Source organism: Protopterus annectens, chromosome 4.part0 (genome assembly GCF_019279795.1).
Source record: "Protopterus annectens isolate FY-2018-M chromosome 4.part0, PAN1.0, whole genome shotgun sequence".
In the NCBI taxonomy this organism is placed as follows: domain Eukaryota; kingdom Metazoa; phylum Chordata; order Ceratodontiformes; family Protopteridae; genus Protopterus; species Protopterus annectens.
Genome location: NC_056733.1, coordinates 86,260,965 through 86,281,842, shown reverse-complemented (window position 1 = coordinate 86,281,842; position 20,878 = coordinate 86,260,965). Strand labels below are relative to the sequence as shown.

General features: G+C 40.4%; 1 protein-coding gene across 1 annotated transcript in view; it reads right to left on the bottom strand.

The window, feature by feature from the left end:
• Nucleotides 1-20,878, bottom strand: part of LOC122799206 (UDP-GlcNAc:betaGal beta-1,3-N-acetylglucosaminyltransferase-like protein 1) — an 819,663-nt gene that overhangs the window by 403,462 nt on the left and 395,323 nt on the right. Inside the window, exon 3 of the mRNA XM_044068122.1 lies at nt 20,415-20,550. Coding sequence (XP_043924057.1) covers nt 20,415-20,550 — 136 coding nt within the window. The remainder of the gene's footprint in view (nt 1-20,414; nt 20,551-20,878) is intronic.

Below are 20,878 nucleotides of genomic sequence, written 5' to 3'. Positions count from 1 at the left end.
GGGGCAGAATGTCAGAATCTAGCAAAATGAAAAAAACACATCCAGTTAAAGATTCTGCAGCTCTTGAGTCTCCCTCTTCTCTGCCTCCCAAAATAAATGAAGAAAAGTCATGATTTTCTAACAAGGCAAGTCTTCCCCAGCCAGAAAAGAAAACATTCCTCCCAATGAGGTGATAAAGGAAACTAAAAAAGTAATTTCAGGCAATTGGCGAGACAGATAGTTAATTCAGGGAAGGACCAAAACTACAGATTTCAGCACTGCACATATCAATATTTTCCGTCATTGTACTATTCTGAAACTGAGGCAAATGTGCATTTTCAGAATTAGTACTCTGATTTGGAAAAAAACAAATGTAAGCAAACTTTGCAGTATAGATGAATGGGAGTCCTAACTACACTGCAAATGACTTGGGTATGGGAGGAGGCAATTCTACTGAAATTTCAGTCTTCAGACCTATTGCTATACTCTCCTCTCTCAGAAATAGTAGAAAAATGCATTCACAAGCAAGTCATGCAACACCTATTACAGGAAAACTTGCTCACTCCCACTCAGCATGGCTTTCGCCCACAACACAGCACTACAATTGCTCTACTATCCTTCATCCATACTATCTCTCAGACAAGAGACAACAATAAACTAGTCTCCTGTCTTTTCCTCGACCTCTCTCAAGCTTTCAATACTGGTTCCCACTCTCTCCTTCTTACCAAACTGTTTGACCTCAGCTTTTCCACTGCTACTGTTGCCTGGTTTTCCAGCTATCTCTCTGAGCGTAAGCAATCAGTGAAATGGTTCTCTGCACTCTCCCCCTCTCTCCCAGTGAAGATGGGTGTGCCACAAGGATCCATTCTTGGCCCACTACTTTTTAACATCTTCACAAATCTTCACTACTACTCCTGCCCCCAGTCATCCCTCATACAATATGCAGATGACTCTACAGTCATCACCATCTCAGAGACCCCCTCAGAGCTTATCACTGCTACCCAAAAATCCTTCAACTCTGTTGAAACCTGGCTTTCACAAAATCAGCTCATTCTCAACCCCAAAAAAACAAAACTACTCTTTGTTTTTCTTCCTAAAAACTTCACCTACCTCAAAATCAATTTTTCAGTACTATCCCCCTAGATAAAACCTCCATCACTGTTGAAAACACAAAACTCCTAGGAGACATAATTGATGATCAAGTTAAATTTGACTTGCATATAAACAACTGTATCAAAAAAAACACACCAGAAACTTGGGCTTCTCTATCGAAAGAAAACATTTCTCACACCCAGAGCTAAAATTACTGTCTCTCATGCCTATCTCCTACCTAGCGTATTATACAGCTCCCAAATTCTTACAAACATAAACTCTACATTACTAGCCAAGATAGAGACAACTTACAATAAGGTAGCTAGATTTGCAGCACAACAAACCTACAAATCTCACCGCTGTCTGGCCCTAAAACACCTAAACTGGCTAGAGTTTCTCTCTCAACTCATTATAGTCCACTCCATCCTCTACCAGAAATCTTACTGTCCCAGCCTATCTTCTCTCATCTCACATTATAACCCTGCCAGGCAGCTGCGCAGCTCTCATGAAGACCTGCTACAAATACACAAACCCAACAACAAAACTGGTCAAAACCTCTATAGTTACCATCCTTCTATATCTTGGAACAAACTTCCACTAGAAATCAGATTCCAAAAAAAAACTTTAAGGAATTCAAAGCTGCAGCAAGAGAACATCTAAAATCTCAGTGGTCCTGCCTCTGTACACAACCTCCTTGAATCCTAGACAGTCCAACTACGGCCCCTGCATACCTCATCTGCTTTGATTTTTATACCATAACTGTCGTTAACCCAGTATTTTCTCCTATTGTATAACACTAAAACAGTGATTAAAGTGAAATTGTGACATATGACAGCTTGTTTTTATGTTGAATAACCTTTGTAGCGAGATCCTGAAATTTGTACTTTTTCAAATTAATGTGCTGACTATTTATCTGTAAAACCTACTGTGTCATTTGTCTGTAAAGATTTAATGTAATATTGTGGAGCTTTTCTCCCTGGGCCTCCACTGAAAAAGGGTTACCCAACTCAGCCGGACTATCTCGGTCAAGAAATGTACAATAAATAAATAAAAGTATGATTAGCAGCTGGGTGTTGCAGGTGCTTAACAAGGAGGGATAACAGTCATCACCTATTACTGACATACTTACTCTAAGGGGAGTTGATATGTCTCCCTGCAGGAGTTTCACCTAGAGGAAGGCCCAGTACTACCTGCCAGTTCATACAGACCTGGGCATGGGATCGTGACCAAAGAATGCCGGCACTCTGAGTAATGTGGGTACACAAAAGTGAGCACTTGCAGCAGCTCAGCACAGCCAAACAATGCATCAAATGGACAACAGAGCAAAAGATTGTTAGGAGCATCAGAAAATCTCCTGTCTCACATGACTGCTGCTGTCCCGAGATATCACCTCTTCCCAAGTAGTGGGAGGAATGTGAATGGTCAGTTAAGGACATGGCATAATTACTGCAGCAGAGGTGGGGGTAGAGGACCAAAAATATTTTAAAATTATTTACAGATATAAACCTTTATAAATAGCAGTAGTGACAATCACAAAGAAAGGAGGCACATTTTGGGGTCTTCAGTAACCTGGATTAATTTGTTTATTCACATTCATTTAACATTTGACTTGAGCACCGTAGGTATGTAATGCTACTATGCAGCAACAGCAAGAAAAAAATACAAAAAAAACAACCAAGTGAAAGACATACAGGCAGGATAAGTAAGTATCACAGCTGCAAGTCTAATGATATCTCAAAACAGCAGAGCTGGCAAAAGGTAACATATTTTTAAGTGACTTATTTGAGCTACGTAATGCAAAGAAACTGTTCTTCTCAACTTGGTGCACAAGGCAGCTCATATGACTTGGTAGTGACCTTTGATATGGAATCCTCTGCAGGTGAAACCACAGGCTGGGAAACACAAGCCATGTACCTTCTAGGTCTATTAGTTACACCTGGCACGTTCATGGTGACATGAAACAGTGCAACCATTAACTCATTAAAACCGAGTACACCTCTAGGCATTTCTGCAGTTACCTCCTACTGATGCCTCCAGGCGTCAAATATTCCTTCTTCATATTTGCATCAATTATTTTAAACCCATGCTACATACAATGTAGCAGAAGACTTCATCTTATAGCATATGTGATGACAAAAACACACATGCGCACATATACATATATATATTATTTGATCTCTGTCGAATGCAGCTAAAAAAGATATTGAATATTATTTGCATACTGTTTATTTGTATTGTAACAATTTTCATATTTCACTAAATATATCAACATTCAGGTATCACAGACATAACTGCATATCTTCACATGAAAGCTCAGAGCTGCATGAAGAAAATCCTGCTGGCAGTATGTGTCTTGCTTGAATGGTTACTGAGATATCATAAGCTCTTTATACAACATTACAAAATTAATACTCACTGCCTTTATTTTGGGTATAAAATCCAGTTTAAAGCATCAAACTGAATGCCATTAACGTAAAGATGAATTTATCCTGAATAATTTGCCATTTACAGTTTTCTAGTAACATTTGTCGTTCCAGAGATATGAATTTTTGTTTGAACTGTAAGGTTATAACTTCATTGGTGTAAAGGCTCAAACCACACCCACTGTGAATTAAAGGTACAAAGTCAAAAGAGCTGTACTGGAGGGAATGAGTTTTAAGTTAGAAACTTGAAAAAGGTATCACAAATGTTATGCTAAGAATCCTTTAATGTATTGATAATAACAAGATAGGTATTGATAAAGATATCAGACTGGTACCTAAAATGGCATATCTGTAATACTCCTTGCACAACGATAAGAAGACAGAATACTATACTACCCGGACATGTTAATCTCTATGCATTAAATCCTGAATGTTCTCAGCTTAATAGGCTACGCAGTACTATGGTTCTAACACAATTGGTTAAGGAACCTAAAATACACCATAAATCAAGCCTATAGGGCTCCTCATTTGACCTTATTCTTACCAACATATCCTATACATGCGCAAGTATGTCAGTTCAAGCAAACATAAGGCAGTGCTATCCAGATAGTTATTCAAAACTCAAAGACTCCCTATTCATCTGCTTTCAGGATATTCATTCCTCAGAAACTTAGTAAAGCATCTTAGAAGATCAATTAAAATATATAGACAGGACTCCCTTATTTAATGAACAGATTCACAAAAATTCTAATTCAATATTCATCATTAAACTAATTACTACACAAGATACCGTATTTATTATCAAACAGAGAAGACTAATAGGTAAAAGTGACCATGGTACACACTAGTGTTAAAACCACATTTCTACAGTGAAACAAAGTCTAGATGACATGGAAGGGAAAAAACTCTGAGACACAAATGTCCATCAAATGTACTTGTTATTAAAAAATTAAAACAGATGAGAAACAAATGCAACCAAGGCAACCTTTATTAGAAATCAGCAACTTATCATGGCATCTTCTGCTAGGCTATACTGAAAAGTATAAAATAATTTACATGAAATAAAACAAATCAAACTGATATAACAATACAACAGGAAACTTACATCTAAATAACTGCTTAAACTTCCTGCTGATGGCCAGTATTACATAAAATACAAAAGTAAAACCAAACACATCCAACACAATGGACAGCAACCAAACAAAGCCCTTTAACTTCTACTAGCAACTAATCTCCCTCATACAATTATTCACCTATCTACTGTCCTTCAACTTCATGGAAATAATCAGTGGCAAAGCAGCAACTTAACTCCTTAAAAACTGTAAAAGATCAAATGCAAAAACATCCCCTCTCCATCCAGCTTTTCTTAAAATGGCAGTTCCTCAAATAGGGAAGCATCATTCTCATACTTCTATCCTATCATTTGCTATCGTGTTAGTACCTGAACAACTCAAAAACATCTTCACCCTATTTTGAACCGTTGCCCAATCGCAAAAATATTTGAAGACTTATCCATAAACAAATCATAGGCCACTGTCAACACCTATGGACTTTTAACAGATACCCATTGTGGCTCTAGAGAAGATTACATGCCATGTTTGCAGTTTGCAAGATAAATGATGCACTTTAAAATAATATAAACAATAGCCTCTACACAAGAGGAATGTTTATAGACAGGACTTGGGGCACCATGCTCCATTACTTATTATACTTAAGAAATATTAATTTTCGCACATGTTTTAAAGTGGATCATTAACTATTTGAACAGCAGAGCATTTCAGTTTATAGGGGGTAATTCCATCTCAAATATTTTCCATTTCTTTCAGATGTCTTGTAGGGCTCAGAAATGTGACCTACATTATCATCTATCTTTCCAAATGGCCTCAGTTTACATCTCTCAAACACTAGTCTAAGCATGTACACTTATGACATCTTTGCACCTATACTCTAGCAAATTTCTATCCTGTCTGCAAAATAAATGAGGATGATTTTCATACCTTTCTGTTAGTTGATAGAACAATACTGACAAATAATCCCAACAGGCCTTACAGTATTTGCAACCTCACAAAAACTGAAGGATGCAAAACATATTAAACTAAAAGACCTACTAGGTAATATAATATACCAAGTGAATGAACAGAAAGGGTCTATATTATTTCAGCGAATGCTTAAAATAGCGAACAGTGTTTAATCAACCCAATAAAGTCGAAATCCCTAAATCCTAACGATACGGAACAGAGATTTTTTTCCCAGGGAAAAAAATCTCTGTTCTGTAAAAAAAAAAAATAAAAAATCCAAACACAAAATAAACTGGGGGTTTCACCTCCCCCTACTTAAATATACCAACTCCTGGATCGCACCACAGTGGAGGAAATCGTTGTTCTGTGTATTTGGTATTTAGGGATTTCGACTTTATTGGGTTGATTAACCAGCATTCCCTATTTTAAGCATTCACTGAAATAATACAGACCCAAGAGAAATACATTATACGATTTATCAACCCCACCGTGGAAAATGGCAAAGTACTTAATTATCTTAAAGTGACTTACAGAATTTCCAGTTTTCTTAGTGTGAAAACAAGAAATCATTACCTAAAAATGTGTTCCTACCTAAACCAGAGTAGATCCTACTCATCATCACACTAAGATCTTCATTTGAGAACAACATATTTCAGATTGTGGAAACTAAAATCGGCAGACATCTAGCTGACTCACCCAAAAACTAAGCATTGCTTATTACTCCAAGGAGTAAACTGGTTACCAGTAACAGGAAGAGCAATACAACTAGCATCCACACTTCTATTTAGACCAGTAAAACAATGTGCCGCCCACTCCTGTGGTCAAAAGTGATTACATTCTCAACATCATATAAATTAAGACACCACAATGAAAGTACCATCACTTAAAAGACCACTCTCTGGAACTTCTATGGTAAAAAAGTCATCCCAGCATGTTAGGACATTCCTTTAACGGAGATCATGGAGCAGCAGAAAATGACAGCCTTCCAAACTATACTGAAAGACTATAAGGTCAAAGAATATAAATTAAATGTTTTTTGATAAAACAGGCTAGATTTCTTATATTATTTTAGATATAAAATACAGCTCCTGTTTTTTTCTTATTTTAAATAAAACTCACAGGTAGGAAGGTAACATTTATCCAAATGTCTAATTTTTTTCTTAAGTAGTAGAGAGTATGTAACATGATGCCACTGAATTGTATAAATCAAATGAATTATATATGACCCTGTAATGTAATTCTGTTAATGTAATTCTTTGCACTATTTCTCTGCATTGTGCATCATATCTGTGTACTGTAGTTTGGGCAACCACTATTAATTTTACTGTCTCTTTGTATCATGGTTTTGACAGGCATCATTCAATGTATTGTTTTTCTTGCTCTGTGAGCCCAGGTTGAGGCTAAAAAGTGCCTATGGGCCAATCGACTTGCATGGTTAGCAAATAAGTAATAAAACAGAAAAATAAAACAATACCTAGTCTTTTGACAGATGTACAGCAAATTGGGAGATTCTAATGCAAGGGTTCAGAAAAAAATAAAAGACAGAGCAGTAATAACACTTCAGGCTACCTTTAATCTCTACCTGGTGCTTCTGGAAGGATTATATGCAATACGGAAGACCAAACCTCTGTTCACTTTAGAAGCTGGAATACAAGTTCAAGCTATACAAATGATCTCTTTTGGTAAGTAATAAACCAAAATAGTACAATGGGCAGTAAGACTAATAACAGACTACAAAAAATTTGAAAAATATAGCATCTTTAAAAGAGCAGCCATCTGGAAAGCAGACCTAAGACAGAAAAATGTGAGTGAAAAATATATCACTTGGGCGATGCACAGAGACATCCTTAGTCCACAAATGACTAATGTGTTTAAAGAGATTGCCACAGAATGTGGGGAAAAGGTAAGAGTCATCAATGGTTCATTTAACAAAACTAACATGATAAACACTTTTGTCTACTGATTTCTTACCCAATACTAAAATATATTTAAATCTGATCCAGACAGTGGGTGGGATTTCCACACATGGTATTCAGTGCACTATGAGTGTGCAGAAAAAGCAAGGAATAAGATCAAAGGTGATTCAGAGATATAGAACCATGGCTGTAGAACAAATATTACTGCTTTCCAAATCTACTGGTGGTACAATGAATATATACTAATTAGCAACCTACCAAAATAACAGAGACCATGTAGTTCACACACTGGTATACAGAGTGCCATGTCTGAAGTGTGATACTATATTACAACAAAGTTACAAAGATCGATGAACCATGAAGATGGCAGAGTGCTGTCCATGCAGCAGTGTTAACACATTTTCAGTGTGATACTATGAGCACCACACTCAAAAAACATTCATAACACACACACACACACACACACACACACACAAAACCAACCGCATGCGCGTGCACACACACACACACACACACACACACACACACACACACACACACACACACACACACACACACACACACATCTATATAAACGTAGAAAAGTATGAGTAGTTATATAAACACACTTTGTGGCATCTTGGTGTCATTAGCTTACCCCATTCTTCAACAACTTGAGTTGCTGGAATCTCAGATGATTTAAAATGATCCAAAGTACTTAGCGAAACAGTAAAGGAATTTTTACATTACCAAGCTCCACCTCAGGTATCTCTGAAGCATAGAAAGTGTGTGTGTGTGTGTGTGTGTATTCATTAATCACGTTAGTCTCACTAGGCCAGTGGCCTCTTTTCAGTCATAAACCAGTTCACTTTTCATTCAAAATATTCTCCCTTTATTACAGACTTTTAAGAAATACATAGAACTGCCTTTCTTCAAAGTTACTCAGCAAAGAACAAATATGTCTCATCCCCATGCTGGGCCAGTAATCAAGGAGCCTGAATCCTCACCACTGACACTGGAGAGTGACGTGCACTTGGAATACAAATGGATACACTCAGTAATTCCAGATGAAGACCTTTCAATATTAAGTAAAATTTCCCTTAAGAGCACACAGGGTACACACACAGCCCGGGGTCTGAATGTCTCAATATCTGTCTCCCTCCAGGTCCCAATAGCACTTTCCACTGGTACAGCTGTAGGGTTACGTCCTCAGCCAAATGTCCAAGCCAAGTCCTCCAGCGCACACTCATGCTTCATGTCCCTGCCCCAAGTAGCTGACGCACACACTCTAAGATTTAATTCACACGCGCACACACACACACACACACACACACACACACAAGATTACCCATTCTACCAACTTTGCCCAGACTATAAGGTAGATTCACTGCCACCAGTCAGTTATTATAAGGCTCGTAAAAGGGTGTCTAATTATACTGTGTAATATTAATACTAATACAAATGGTAATAGTTCACCATGATAGCTAGGCCTTCTGGAGCAGCCCAAACAGTGACACCAAATAAGCACTCTCCAAGGTTAGATACTTTCTACAAGAACCAGCCACAATAAAACTTTTAAATATGTTTAATGATAAATAATAAAAGAACCTGAAAATATATTTACAGTACACCAGAGTGTTCAAACCACAAAAAATATTGAAATTAACACTGATGGACAGACTCACACAAATAAAGAAAAACACTCTCTAAACTAAGCTTCACTATATTCCTGACTGAATCTAAGAGAATATTACTGTTACCTAGTTAAGTTACTTACTACCGCAAGGCAAGATGCTGTGGGTGAGGGTCTTTCTAGTCAGGCTTCACAGTCAGAATACTAAATACTCTGAGATTTCTCTTTGTACTATCTAAAATATAATTTCCAAGAGGGCTGGCAGACTGACCTCATCTGGTCACCTGACTCTAGATTCTCACAGTATTCCACTTTGAAGCTGAGGCAGGAATTTGCACAGATGGCCACAATACACATCCAAATGTTTATGGCAGTGCCTAGGGCCTCCCCTCTTTTGACTGAGCTAATGGACTAAGGCTCTTTCCCCAGAACCAGCATCTTCAGTCCTATTCAGCACCGTGGGATGCCTTTTAATGATTAAACAGCTCATTTGCATTTCCCTTATTTTTCTTAAAGTTAACCACTGCTGTGCCAGTATCGTCTATTAAAACATATACATTTAATTTAGCTTCAATAATACACATACATTTCACTTCATTTCAGAATGGTGCAATGTGATACATTTCAGCACAAGGAAAGCTCACAAATACATTTTCAGCACAAGCATCTGTACAAAATCAGTTTAATATACAAATGACATACATTTCTAATACATTTGTAACACAAACATCTTGTATAAATCAGTTTGATATTCAAAGGACATATTCTTTACAAAACTCCAGCTCCCTGTCAGCCTGGGTACTACTACTTACCTCTGCCCTTGCAGTCACTCTGTCCAAGGGAACATCAGTACCCACCAGGTGCTGTGGCTCACCTTCAGTGTCACTTCTGGCTCTGAGATAGGGCCCAGAAGTTAGGACAGGGGAGACTATTCACACAGAGGCTAGTCAAATGGCTGGTGCCAAAGTCCCAGAATAAAACTCAGTGCTAAAAAATGGAAGTTATCCACCCTAGAAATCACCTCATTGATGACACAACCATAAGATTAGAACCAGTAGTCAGGAATTTGGTTACATATGTTAATAGTAACCTTGCTTTCGACCAACATGTATCTAAGGTAGTAAAGAAATAATTTGAAGCTGCTCAACTTATAAGCAAGGGCACAACATTTAGATCCACAAAAGTCATTCTTCCCCTGTATTTGGCCAGCATCAGGAGTACAATACCCCCTTCATCATATCATAACATATCATATCAGACCAGGCACATGTAACAGCTGGAATGCCCACAGAGGTTCCTGACAAAAAGAATACAGGGTGTAGATAGCATGTCCTATGTGGATTGCCTCAAAGCCCTACATCTGTACTCTGTTTCCTACAGACTGCTGAGATGCAATCTCTGCCTGGCATACAAGATATCCTTGGATCCCACTCTGAATTAAATGTTTGCATATCTGCAAAATGAATAGCATCAGAACTTCTTGATCTAAGGATTTAAAATTTGCTTGTGACATAAACAGGACAGGTATGTGTCTCAGAGAACTCCCCTTCTCTTGAAAAGGTTTCCCATCTATATCAAGCAGATCTCCTCCCTAAGCCTTTTCAAGAGAAACCTGGACTAGTGAATGGCAAATGGAAAATACACCTATATCTCTGATGGACAAAGGCAGCCTATAAATCCTACCTTAGCTAAAATATACCTTTTAAAATAACATCTAAGATACAAAAACAAGCTGGATACATTTTGGATGCTTGGCTAGGCTTACAAGGTCCCAGTGACCATTAGTCTAGTATTCCCTAGCAGTTACCCTTTCACATTAGTTTAACAAGTTTTTATCATTTTGCTTCATAAATCTTACTTAATTTAACATAGGTGTCCTGTGTTCACTTGTTTGTTGAAATCAAGAATAGTAACTAGACTGTCTCCATGTTTAGTTTATTTCTCAAATAAATAACACATTTCTGTTAAGGTAAGAGTTTCCCTTCTAACAATAACTCATTATTTAATGTTACAGTTATTTTACTGTAAGTCTTAGTACTGTTACATTTGTCTTGAATTTTAAATAAGTTATGCAGTATCTGTCAAATCCACAGTATGCTGATAGTTGCCAAGAAACTGCTGTCCCTCCAGTCTTTTGAAGCTACCTAAATGAAGATGCAGTAGACTACATCGCCATGTCATATTAACAACTGCCTGAATACATCAGCAACATCCAGCGTTCACCATTATTGATGAATGCCATGGTGAACGTCTTGTCCTTTGTGGCTATATAGAGCAGCACTGCTAAACAACACATACACAAGTGTGCTTGTGCTTGTGTGCCAAGTATATGCACTTTTCTTCTGCTTGACCAAGGTAAAGTTCCATGAATGTTTCATTGCCCCAAAACATGACTTTATGCAATACTGAGTTAGTGCTGAGGATTAATCTGCTCCCTGTAGTGCAGGGCTTTATGCCCACAGCCTTCATTTTCTTACTGTGTGACCATGAACAAGTCACTTAATCAGGCAGTTCTCTGGGACAATGGGGAAAGTGGGAAAGGCTCCACAATTTTCTCCTTCATCATATGCCTAGTAACTACCTATAATCTGATGAGAGGCTGCCATATTCTGTTCCATTATTGTAACATGACATACTGCTGGAGAACTCAAGATACTTTAAATTGATGCATACACAGGCAGACATGTTATACTCCATTAGTGTAACATGGGTTACTACTTGTCTTCAGGGCACATCTATCACTAATGTGAACAGGAGTTGCCATGCTGCTTATCCACACTGTACATCACCTGTTTTGATGAGAGCTAAGGGCATTTACACTTGAGGAAGCACAAGTAGCCGTGATGTGCACCCTGTCTAGTATAAGCTTGTGCACCAGGTATTCTGGGACTGCCTATGTGAGAAGGGCACAGCATGCATGGGCTTCACTCTCCTGGTGCCTTGGAGCTACATCAAATGCTCCATAAAATGCTGATGCTCTATACTATTGCTTTCATGTTACTATGGTCCCAAGTGGGATACATTCCATGCTACATCCCTTGTCTAATAGTAATTGACCAACACTTGCCAGGTCACTGGTTTGAAAATCTGTACATTGCTAACATGAGGGGTAGACTGACAGTATCATCCCAGTATGCTTCACAGGGTCAGGTGCAACATATTTGGTGTATAACAGCCATGGCACCTTGTCACTGAAACTCACAGATATCAGTACTTTGGAAAGGCTGGTATCAGAGTTCTTCTAGTGTAGAAGACAGGAGCAATCTATGAATCAGCCTACCATCTATGCAACTGTAACTGACCCCCTGAAGCCTCATCCACTCACTATTTCTACATCCCATCTGTCCTGGACAACACAAACAACACCATCTAACTATACCTATCCATGTGTGAGCAATAACCTGTGTGTGTGTGTGTGTGTGTGTATATATATATATATATATATATATATATATATATATATATATATATATATATATATATATATATATATGTATGGGTCCCCCTTCTAATGGTTGACATTTCAAAATGTCGACATTCATATGGCCGAGACCCTTATGATCGACATTTGAAATGTCGACCATGGGGAACCGGCATCACGTTACAGTGCGGAATGGGAAGATTTCCACTTCCGCACTGTAGTGTGATCTCGGAGATGGTATATCTCAGTTACGTGTGTGTGTGTGTGTGTGGGGGGGGGGTGAGGATGGCGGAGCCCACCACGGGGGGTGCAGTGGGGCAAAGCCCCCCTGTTAGCAACATTAAGGTAAGTTTGTGTTTTACTTGTATGGTCGAGATTTCAAATGTCGATCATATGGTCTCGGCCATATGAAAGTCGACATTTTGAAATTTTGGCCATATCAAGTAGACCCATATATATATATATATATATATATGTGCGTGTGTGTGCGTGTGTGTGTGTGTGCATGTATGTATATATATATATATATATATATATATATATATATATATATATATATATATATGAGCGTGTGTGTGTGTGTGTGTATATATGCTCTTGCATGTATATTTGCTTGAATGTATATATGGAAACTTAAACATTTATATACTCTTATTCGATTGTGAAATATCGTGCAATGCTCTACCAGGTTCTTATCTACTCTCATTGTATATTCTGTACACTTGTATTTTCAACCAAAATGGGGAATATCCTCTTATTGTATACTAACAGCTAAAGTCTACAGTCTGTACGCTACTACTCTGTAATGTCTCTTCTGTAAATTTTTCTTCTCTCTGTAAACTTATGGAGTTTTTCTCCCCAGGACTCCGCTGAAAATGGACACTTGTTGTCCAGTCGGACTATCCTGGCAAACAAATGTTAAAGAAATAATAAATAAATAAATGTTACAAAACTGGATGTCACTGCATCTGTTTGGATTTAAAAGAAAAAAAAAATGGTTTACAGTAACCGACAAAGCAAAGTCAGAGCAAATGCTACACCAGAAGGATAAGATGTTACTTGAAGAAATAAGAAGTTAAGTACTCACCATAATGTTCCATGTGAGTTGTTCATCTCGCCTTCATTCTTTACTGATGGGTTCGGAGCTGATCCATCGGCTCCGGTATGGCCTTAAGCAAAGCTCGAGGTCTTCCAGTAGCTCGAGGCCAAGCCCCTACCCCATGATGCACTGTGAATTACATCAGATCTTGTTTGCTGCATGTACTATAACCATATAAATGAGCTATCTTCCTATGGAGAGGAAGAAGAATTGAGCAACCAGGATGAGACCAACCTCTAGGTCAACTATCAGCCAGGAGGGGGAGGGATGCAAGAATGAAGGTGAGATGAACAACTCACATGGAACGTTATGGTGAGTACATAACGTCTTAATGTGAAGTTATTCAATCTCACCGTTCATTCTTTACTGATGGGTAGCCTCCCTAGCACCATCAATCTTGGGTGGCTCACGGAAGTACATTCTTCAGAACTGTAGACCCAAAAGAAACCCTGTCCCTGGAGGCCTTATCAACTATGTAATGCATGATAAAGGTTTGAGATTTAGACCAAGTGGCTGCTGCACAAATGCTACCAAGGGGCAATTTTGGCTTGGAACGCAGAGGATGTAGAAACTGCTCTGGTTGAGTGAGCTTTAATCTTGTGTTGCAAAGGCATATTAGCAGCTGAGTAAACAAAGGTGATACAATCAGATAACCATTTAGGCAGAGTTGTTTTAGCTACTGGTCTACTTTTTCTGGCTTCAGAGAATGAAACAAATAGTTGGTCTGATTTCCTGAAATCTTTTATTCTTTCCAAATAAAATCTGAGCTATCTGTGAACATCAAGTTTGTGCAGCATATACTCCAACTCATTGAAATGATTAGGGAAGAAAACTGGTAACTCAATGACTTGGTTGATATTAGTTTCTGAACAAACTTTGGGCAAAAAAAAGGGATTTGCCCTAAGAGATGCTCCTGTCAACATGAAAAATCAAATAAGGAGGGCTGATATATAAAGCTTAAAGTTCTAACACTATGCAAGAAGTAATAGCCACCAGAAATATGGTTTTCCATGACAAATATTTGGGGTCACAAGATTATGCTGGTTCAAACGGTGGAAGTATTATATGAGACAGCATAAAGATTAGATTCCATGGAGAATAGAGAGTTTTCACTGGAGGTCTCATATGAAATGTTCTCTTGAGAAAAACCTTGGATAACTTGTGGGACATGATATTTACCCAGTCAGTCCCGAGATGAAAGTTAGATATAGCAGCCAACTGAACCCGAACTGTTGTGGCTGCCGCTCCTTTATTAAAAATCATAGTCAAGAATTCTAGTATGGATGTCAAGGGGGCTTGGTAAGGATCAATGTTCTCTTAGAAGCCCATATGGAAAATCTCTTCCACTTACTAAGATATAATCTTCTAGTGGACGGCTTATGAGAAGACATAAGGATCTGTTTTGTCTCATTGGAGAAGTTATGAAGCCTGGCTATGAGGGGAACTGGAGCAGCCAAGCTGTCAGCTTCAGTGACTGCAGAGAGGAATGGAGACAGATGTGTCAGAAGGTCTGGAACTGGGTCCAGAATCCAGGGATCCTCCAAGAGATGATGCTGAAGGAATGGGAACCAAATCTGCTGAGGCCAATGAGGGGCTATAAGATTGATGTTCCTTCCCAAGGATTTTGCTTTCTGTAGAACTCTGGGTATCAATGGGATTGGTGGAAAAGCATAGAGGAGACCCGGGGGCCAATCGTGTATGAGTGCATCTCTCGGGACTTCTCCCGGAGGAGGAATCAGGACAAAGTAGCTTCTGCATTTTGTGTTGATGTGGCTGGGAAAAAGGTTGCAGCAAGGCTGGTCCCATTTGCCGAAAATCCTGTCCGCAATCTCTTTCTTGAGGGACCACTTGTGCGGCAACAAGATTGTCCTGTTCAGTTTGTCTGCTATCGTGTTGGATCTCCCCGGGATGTGCGTTATCAACAGAAAGCACTGGGAGGAAACAGCCCACTGCCAAACTCTGAGGGCTTCTCCGCAAAGGCGGTAAGACTTGGTTCCCCCCTGCTTGTTCAAGTACCAGACTACTGACATATTGTCTGTCTGAATTGCAATCATTCCTTGGGGAAGAGAGTCCTGGAAGTACTGCAACACCAAAAGTACTGCTCTCATCTCCAGAACATTGATATGCAAATGTGACTCTTGATCTGTCCATGTGCCTTGGGCAGTCTTTCCCTGAAAATGCCCCCCCCCCCCAACCTATCAGGGAAGCGTCCATGGTCACAGTGGTTACTGGAGAGGATAAAACAAAGGGGCATCCTAGGGTGACATGAAGAGACGTCAACCACCACTGGAGATCTTTCTTGCAAGAGCTCGTAATCCAAATCGTATGATCCATTGGAAGTTCCTAGTAAGACCACTGAGTGAACAACAACCATTGAAGAATCTGCATATGCATTCTTGCCAATGGTATGGCTAGGATTGCTGCAGCCATCAAACCCAATACTTTCAGAATTTCTGAAGCTGGTGCTCTGTCTTTCGATACCAATGTGCTGACATGCTGATGAAGAAGGAAGATTCTTTCGATTGGTAGTCTTAGAGTGGTGGTTGAAGTGTCTAGTTCTGCCCCGATAAAAATGATATGCTGCAATGGCAACAAGGCAGACTTTTCTGAGTTGACTGTAATGCTTAAATTATTGCAGAGTGCCAGAGTGTATTCCCTTGCCTGAATCAGTTGATGCCTTGTGGTGGCAGTAAGGAGCCAATCGTCTAGGTACAGAAACACCTGGAATCCTAGACGCCTCAGGTGAGCCGTGACCACTACCATGCATTTGGTGAACACTCTGGGGGCTGTAGTGAGACCAAAGGGCAGGGCTCAAAACTGATAATGATTGGCTCCTGGCCAGAATCACAGGTGATCTCTGGATGGCCTGGCCATTTTTATGTGGTAGTACGCATCCTTGAGATCTATCAAGCACATCCAATTGTCTTTCCCTAAGAAATGAAGTATAGACTGGAGCGTGACCATCCGGAACTTCTCTTTTTTCACATATTGGTTGAGTCTGCTGAGGTCCAAAATGAGTCTCCAGTCCCCTGTTTTCTTTGGAACCAAAATGAACCTTGAGTAAGTTCTGGATCCTGTTTGGTCTGCTGGGACTGGCTGGGTGACTCTTTTTTTCAAGCAACTTGTGGACCTCTATGGTTGCTTGTTCCCTGTAACTGGGTGGAACATCCAGGATTCTCCTTATGGACGGGGGGGGTGGGGTTATGGCGAATGGTATGAAGTACCCTCTGGAAATGGTACTTTGTACCCAGCTGTCTTTTGTTATTTCTTGCCAGGCGTCTGGATACAAAGATAAGCGACCCCAACTGCCTCCAGAGCAGGACAGTCGGGCCTCCTTTCAGGAGCACTGGTAGGAGTGACCAGAGAAGTGATCTCTTAGTCACCCTGATGTTGCGGACCCCCTCTGCCATGAGGGCGGTGTCTTCCACTATTACCCCCTCCTCTGCTCCTAGTTGGGGGTTCACCACGTGTGTCCTGAAAGGCTCCTTGGGCTTTCCGGTACCACATTTTTCCTCTACTTTGGCCTTTAGGATAAGGCCAAGTAGGGGTGGAAAAACGGACTCCGACGGCAGACAGAGTCTTTCCCTCCTGTTCACACCTGGTCAAAGTTTCCTTCACTTTACACCTAATAAGGGATGAGCCATCAAAAGGGATGTTTATGAAAGAAGACTTAAAGGGCTCTGCGAAGGAACACAAGCGCATCCAGGAATGAGAGCAATTCATGTACCCGCTACCCTACTCGTTCCATCAGCTGCATATGATATGAGACACATGGATGAGTTGACAATAGAATTTAGGGTAGCAAGCTGGGCAGCAACTTTGTCAGAGGACCCTGCAGCTATAGTACCCTGAAGAGTATCTCCCAACTCCTTAAGGAGATTTCTTTGTATCCTAGTGAAATGGGTAAAGTAGTTCAGTGAGCGGAGAGTAAAAGTCGCTGAACTAAACATACATTTCCCATTTCTATAAATGATCCTAGACTCTCCATTTGGAGGATGAATAGACGAGGAAGTCTCAGATATTTCCTTTTTGGTGGCCGCCACCACCATCATGGCATCAACAGGGACTCTTTTGGACAAGAAGATTTTATCTGTTGGAGCTGATATAAACTTATTAGGCCTCCTAGGAACAGGCTCCATGGACTCCAGTCACTACCATGCCCACCAAGAGACCAACTGCATGAGCTCATCGAAGGGCAGAAACACCCAAGAGGTGGAAGGTTGAGACCTGAAAGCCTTCAGGAGAACTGACTCATGCTCAGTAAGGCTTTTGGGCTTCCAATCACCCCTCTGCCTAAGGATCTCGAGTATCTCAGCAAAGGAAATATCCTCAGAGGGGGACCGCAGGGACCCTTCTGACTCATCCAAGTCAGTGTCAGATGTTAAAGACTCCTGTGGGGAGTCCAAGTGTCTCCTCTTGCACAATCTCTTCCTGGGAACCTCCTCAGTGGGAGCCTCTGGGGAGGTCTCGGAAGAGCAGGGGGCACCCTGTGGGTCTACCTGAGGCTCTGGGTCTCTATGCCTAGCCTGGATGATGGAAGCAGAAGCAGACACAGATGCTTTGGGGGATGAGGAAGCACGGCCTGAAGTTAATGATGTCTTGGGGGACAATGCTCTCCTCATGGCCTCGAAGGCACCACGGTTCTGATGTGAAGGAGTCGACAGACCCGAAGGAACCACCAAACCCTCCCGCACCGAGGCTGTAGGAGCTGAACTCATATGAGCCGAAGCCCCGAGAGGAAGAGTCAGCACTGACAAGTTGGTTCGACTGTCCGCCCCAGATCCGACTGGAGAGTGTCGGCTCCTAGAGTCCCTGGTCAGTGCCAAGGACGCCAGAGTGTATGGAGCTGAGGACACTGGAGCAGGTCTTGGCTCCACAAGCGACAGGTCTTCTTCCTCTAGCTCCGAAGGTCTGGTATGGCTCGGAGGAGTAGTAGTCAAAGCAGGAGTAGTGGTCTTCGGCTCTGAAGCTGCTTGGGTCGGAGCCGATAACAATTCAGCAAGGCCTGGTGCCTGTAAGAGCTTCTGCACCAATCGATCCATATCCAAATTTGACAGGCTGACAGAAGACCTAGAAGAATGCACCGACGGTGCTGACTGAATCAATGGAGATAGAGGCACTTTGGATACTGGCTCCAAGGCAGTGGGCCGGCTCCGAAAAGAAAAGACAGTCGGCTCCAAGGTCTGTGGAGCCAATATTGCAGAATCCTCCAATTTTTTAGATTTCTTAGACTGCTTAGAGACCTTAGATTCCACAGAAGATCTAGAGGACTTGCTGCCCACATCCTGGTCACTCAAAGCCTCTTGAAAGGGTTGCTTTAACAAGACCTTGTCCACCAATTTCATTTTCCTCTCTAGTAACACTCTCGAAGAAAAAGAATGACAAATGGCACAAGACTCCTGTAAGTGGACAGCTCCTAAGCAATAAACACGTTACATATCCATCCGCAACAGACATTTTTTGACCGCAGTCTGGACACTTTTTAAAAGCAGACTTTGGGTGTTTATCTTTGTCATCTGCCATTATGTTACTAAAGAAAAACACAGAGCAGATAATCAGCAATACACTAGGCTCTAACAACACGCACACGCAAAGGAGCCTAAGAAAAAAGTAATACCAAATATTAGTAAGCTACTAGTCTCTGAACTCACATACAGAATCGAGCCTGATAAGAATTGAAAGTTAACTATTATTTACTAAACTAAGGCCAATATAAAGAAGGTCAACAGTGGGAAAAGCTATATATATATATATATATATATATATATATATATATATATATATATATCTGCAGATATACTAAAAACTACAGCCGAAAAACTAGGCCAAAACACACGAGGCCGATATATGAAAAATTACTAATCACACACGGGAAAGGGGAGCATTTAAAAAGCTATAAAATAAACTACCTAACGATCAAACTACTTAAGAAAGTTTAGCAACAAAATTATTGAAATAACTGCTATATATAAATTTTGAAAATAGTACTGGCCCGAACTTGCACTGGAGTCTCCGATTAGATACCGCGGCAAACTAGATCTGAGGTAATTCACAATGCATCATGAGATAGGGGCTTGGCCTCGAGTACTGGAAGAACTCGAGCTTTGCTTATGGCTGTACCAGAGCTGATGGATCGGCTCCGAACCCATCAGTAAAGAATGAACGGCGAGATTGAATAACTTCACATCAATAGTTTGGTCGTGTTCACTTTCATCATCTTTCTTTTGATAACCCGTTTGTGTAAATATGCACCCCCACACACAACCACCCACCCACAGTTTAAAAAATGTTTGCAGCTCCCTCATATAACCATCATGCCTCCTCCTTAATCACCCTCCCATAACAGCTCATTTCCTCATTCGCTCCCCTAAGCAGTGAAAGTGAGCTGCTGGGAGTGGTACCATCATTCATTTTATAATGTTGGGTTTTCTGTTCATGCACCTAGCAGCCTGACTTCTGCAAATGCTTGCTCTAGTGTGGCTCAGGAGTACTTACACGCACAGTAACTCATAGTTACGCAGACAACTGCTTGTTCAAGCATTGTTATCATAACCCTCCCAGTGGACCAACTATGGACCAGCCCCCTGAGATGGGAGAGGTGACACAACTCCTGCTCTTCTGCTATCTCACCTGTGCCAGCTGCACCAGCACTTGGACCAGTAGTCGAATTAAGTTGTCTAGTGAAAAAGTCACTGCTTTATTCCCTTTGCCAAAACAGCTACCCTTACTCAGTTATATTTGTTGTTGCTATATTTAGAAAATAACTTTTTATGATCAAGCAACAGTCACAAGTTAAGACAGACAATGTTTCAGAAGCCATATTAATCACTGTGAGCCTTTTTTGATTTGCTTACCTTTTTCTGATTAGCTAATGACAAGCTTCTGTATAACTTCCTGCCTTGCTTCCCAGCATTCCAGATGGTAAAAGATATCCAGTGGTCCAGCACCCGCTCTTCAAGGAATTTCACACGATGGTTCCAGATGGTCTCTCTGCAGGATTAAGCATACCTGAGTTTTATTTAGTGCACTGAATACACACCCAAGTTCTAGTTACTGTGCCGTAACTCATTTGTACCTGTTGCTACAAATATGCTGTGCTCTGCTCCGTGTTAGATTTATGGTCTAACTTGAATGCCCATATCAGCACTACCTAAAAAGTAGACAAACAGTATTGCTGAAACAATGTAGCTTAATAACAGTACTGTGGTCACTGTATTTAGTACTATGACTCAAAAGCTTAAATGTAAGGAAATAATATAAAGTGAGAAAGTAATGTAAACAGCCATGTTACCTGCTCAAATTAAAGGAATGTTCTCAT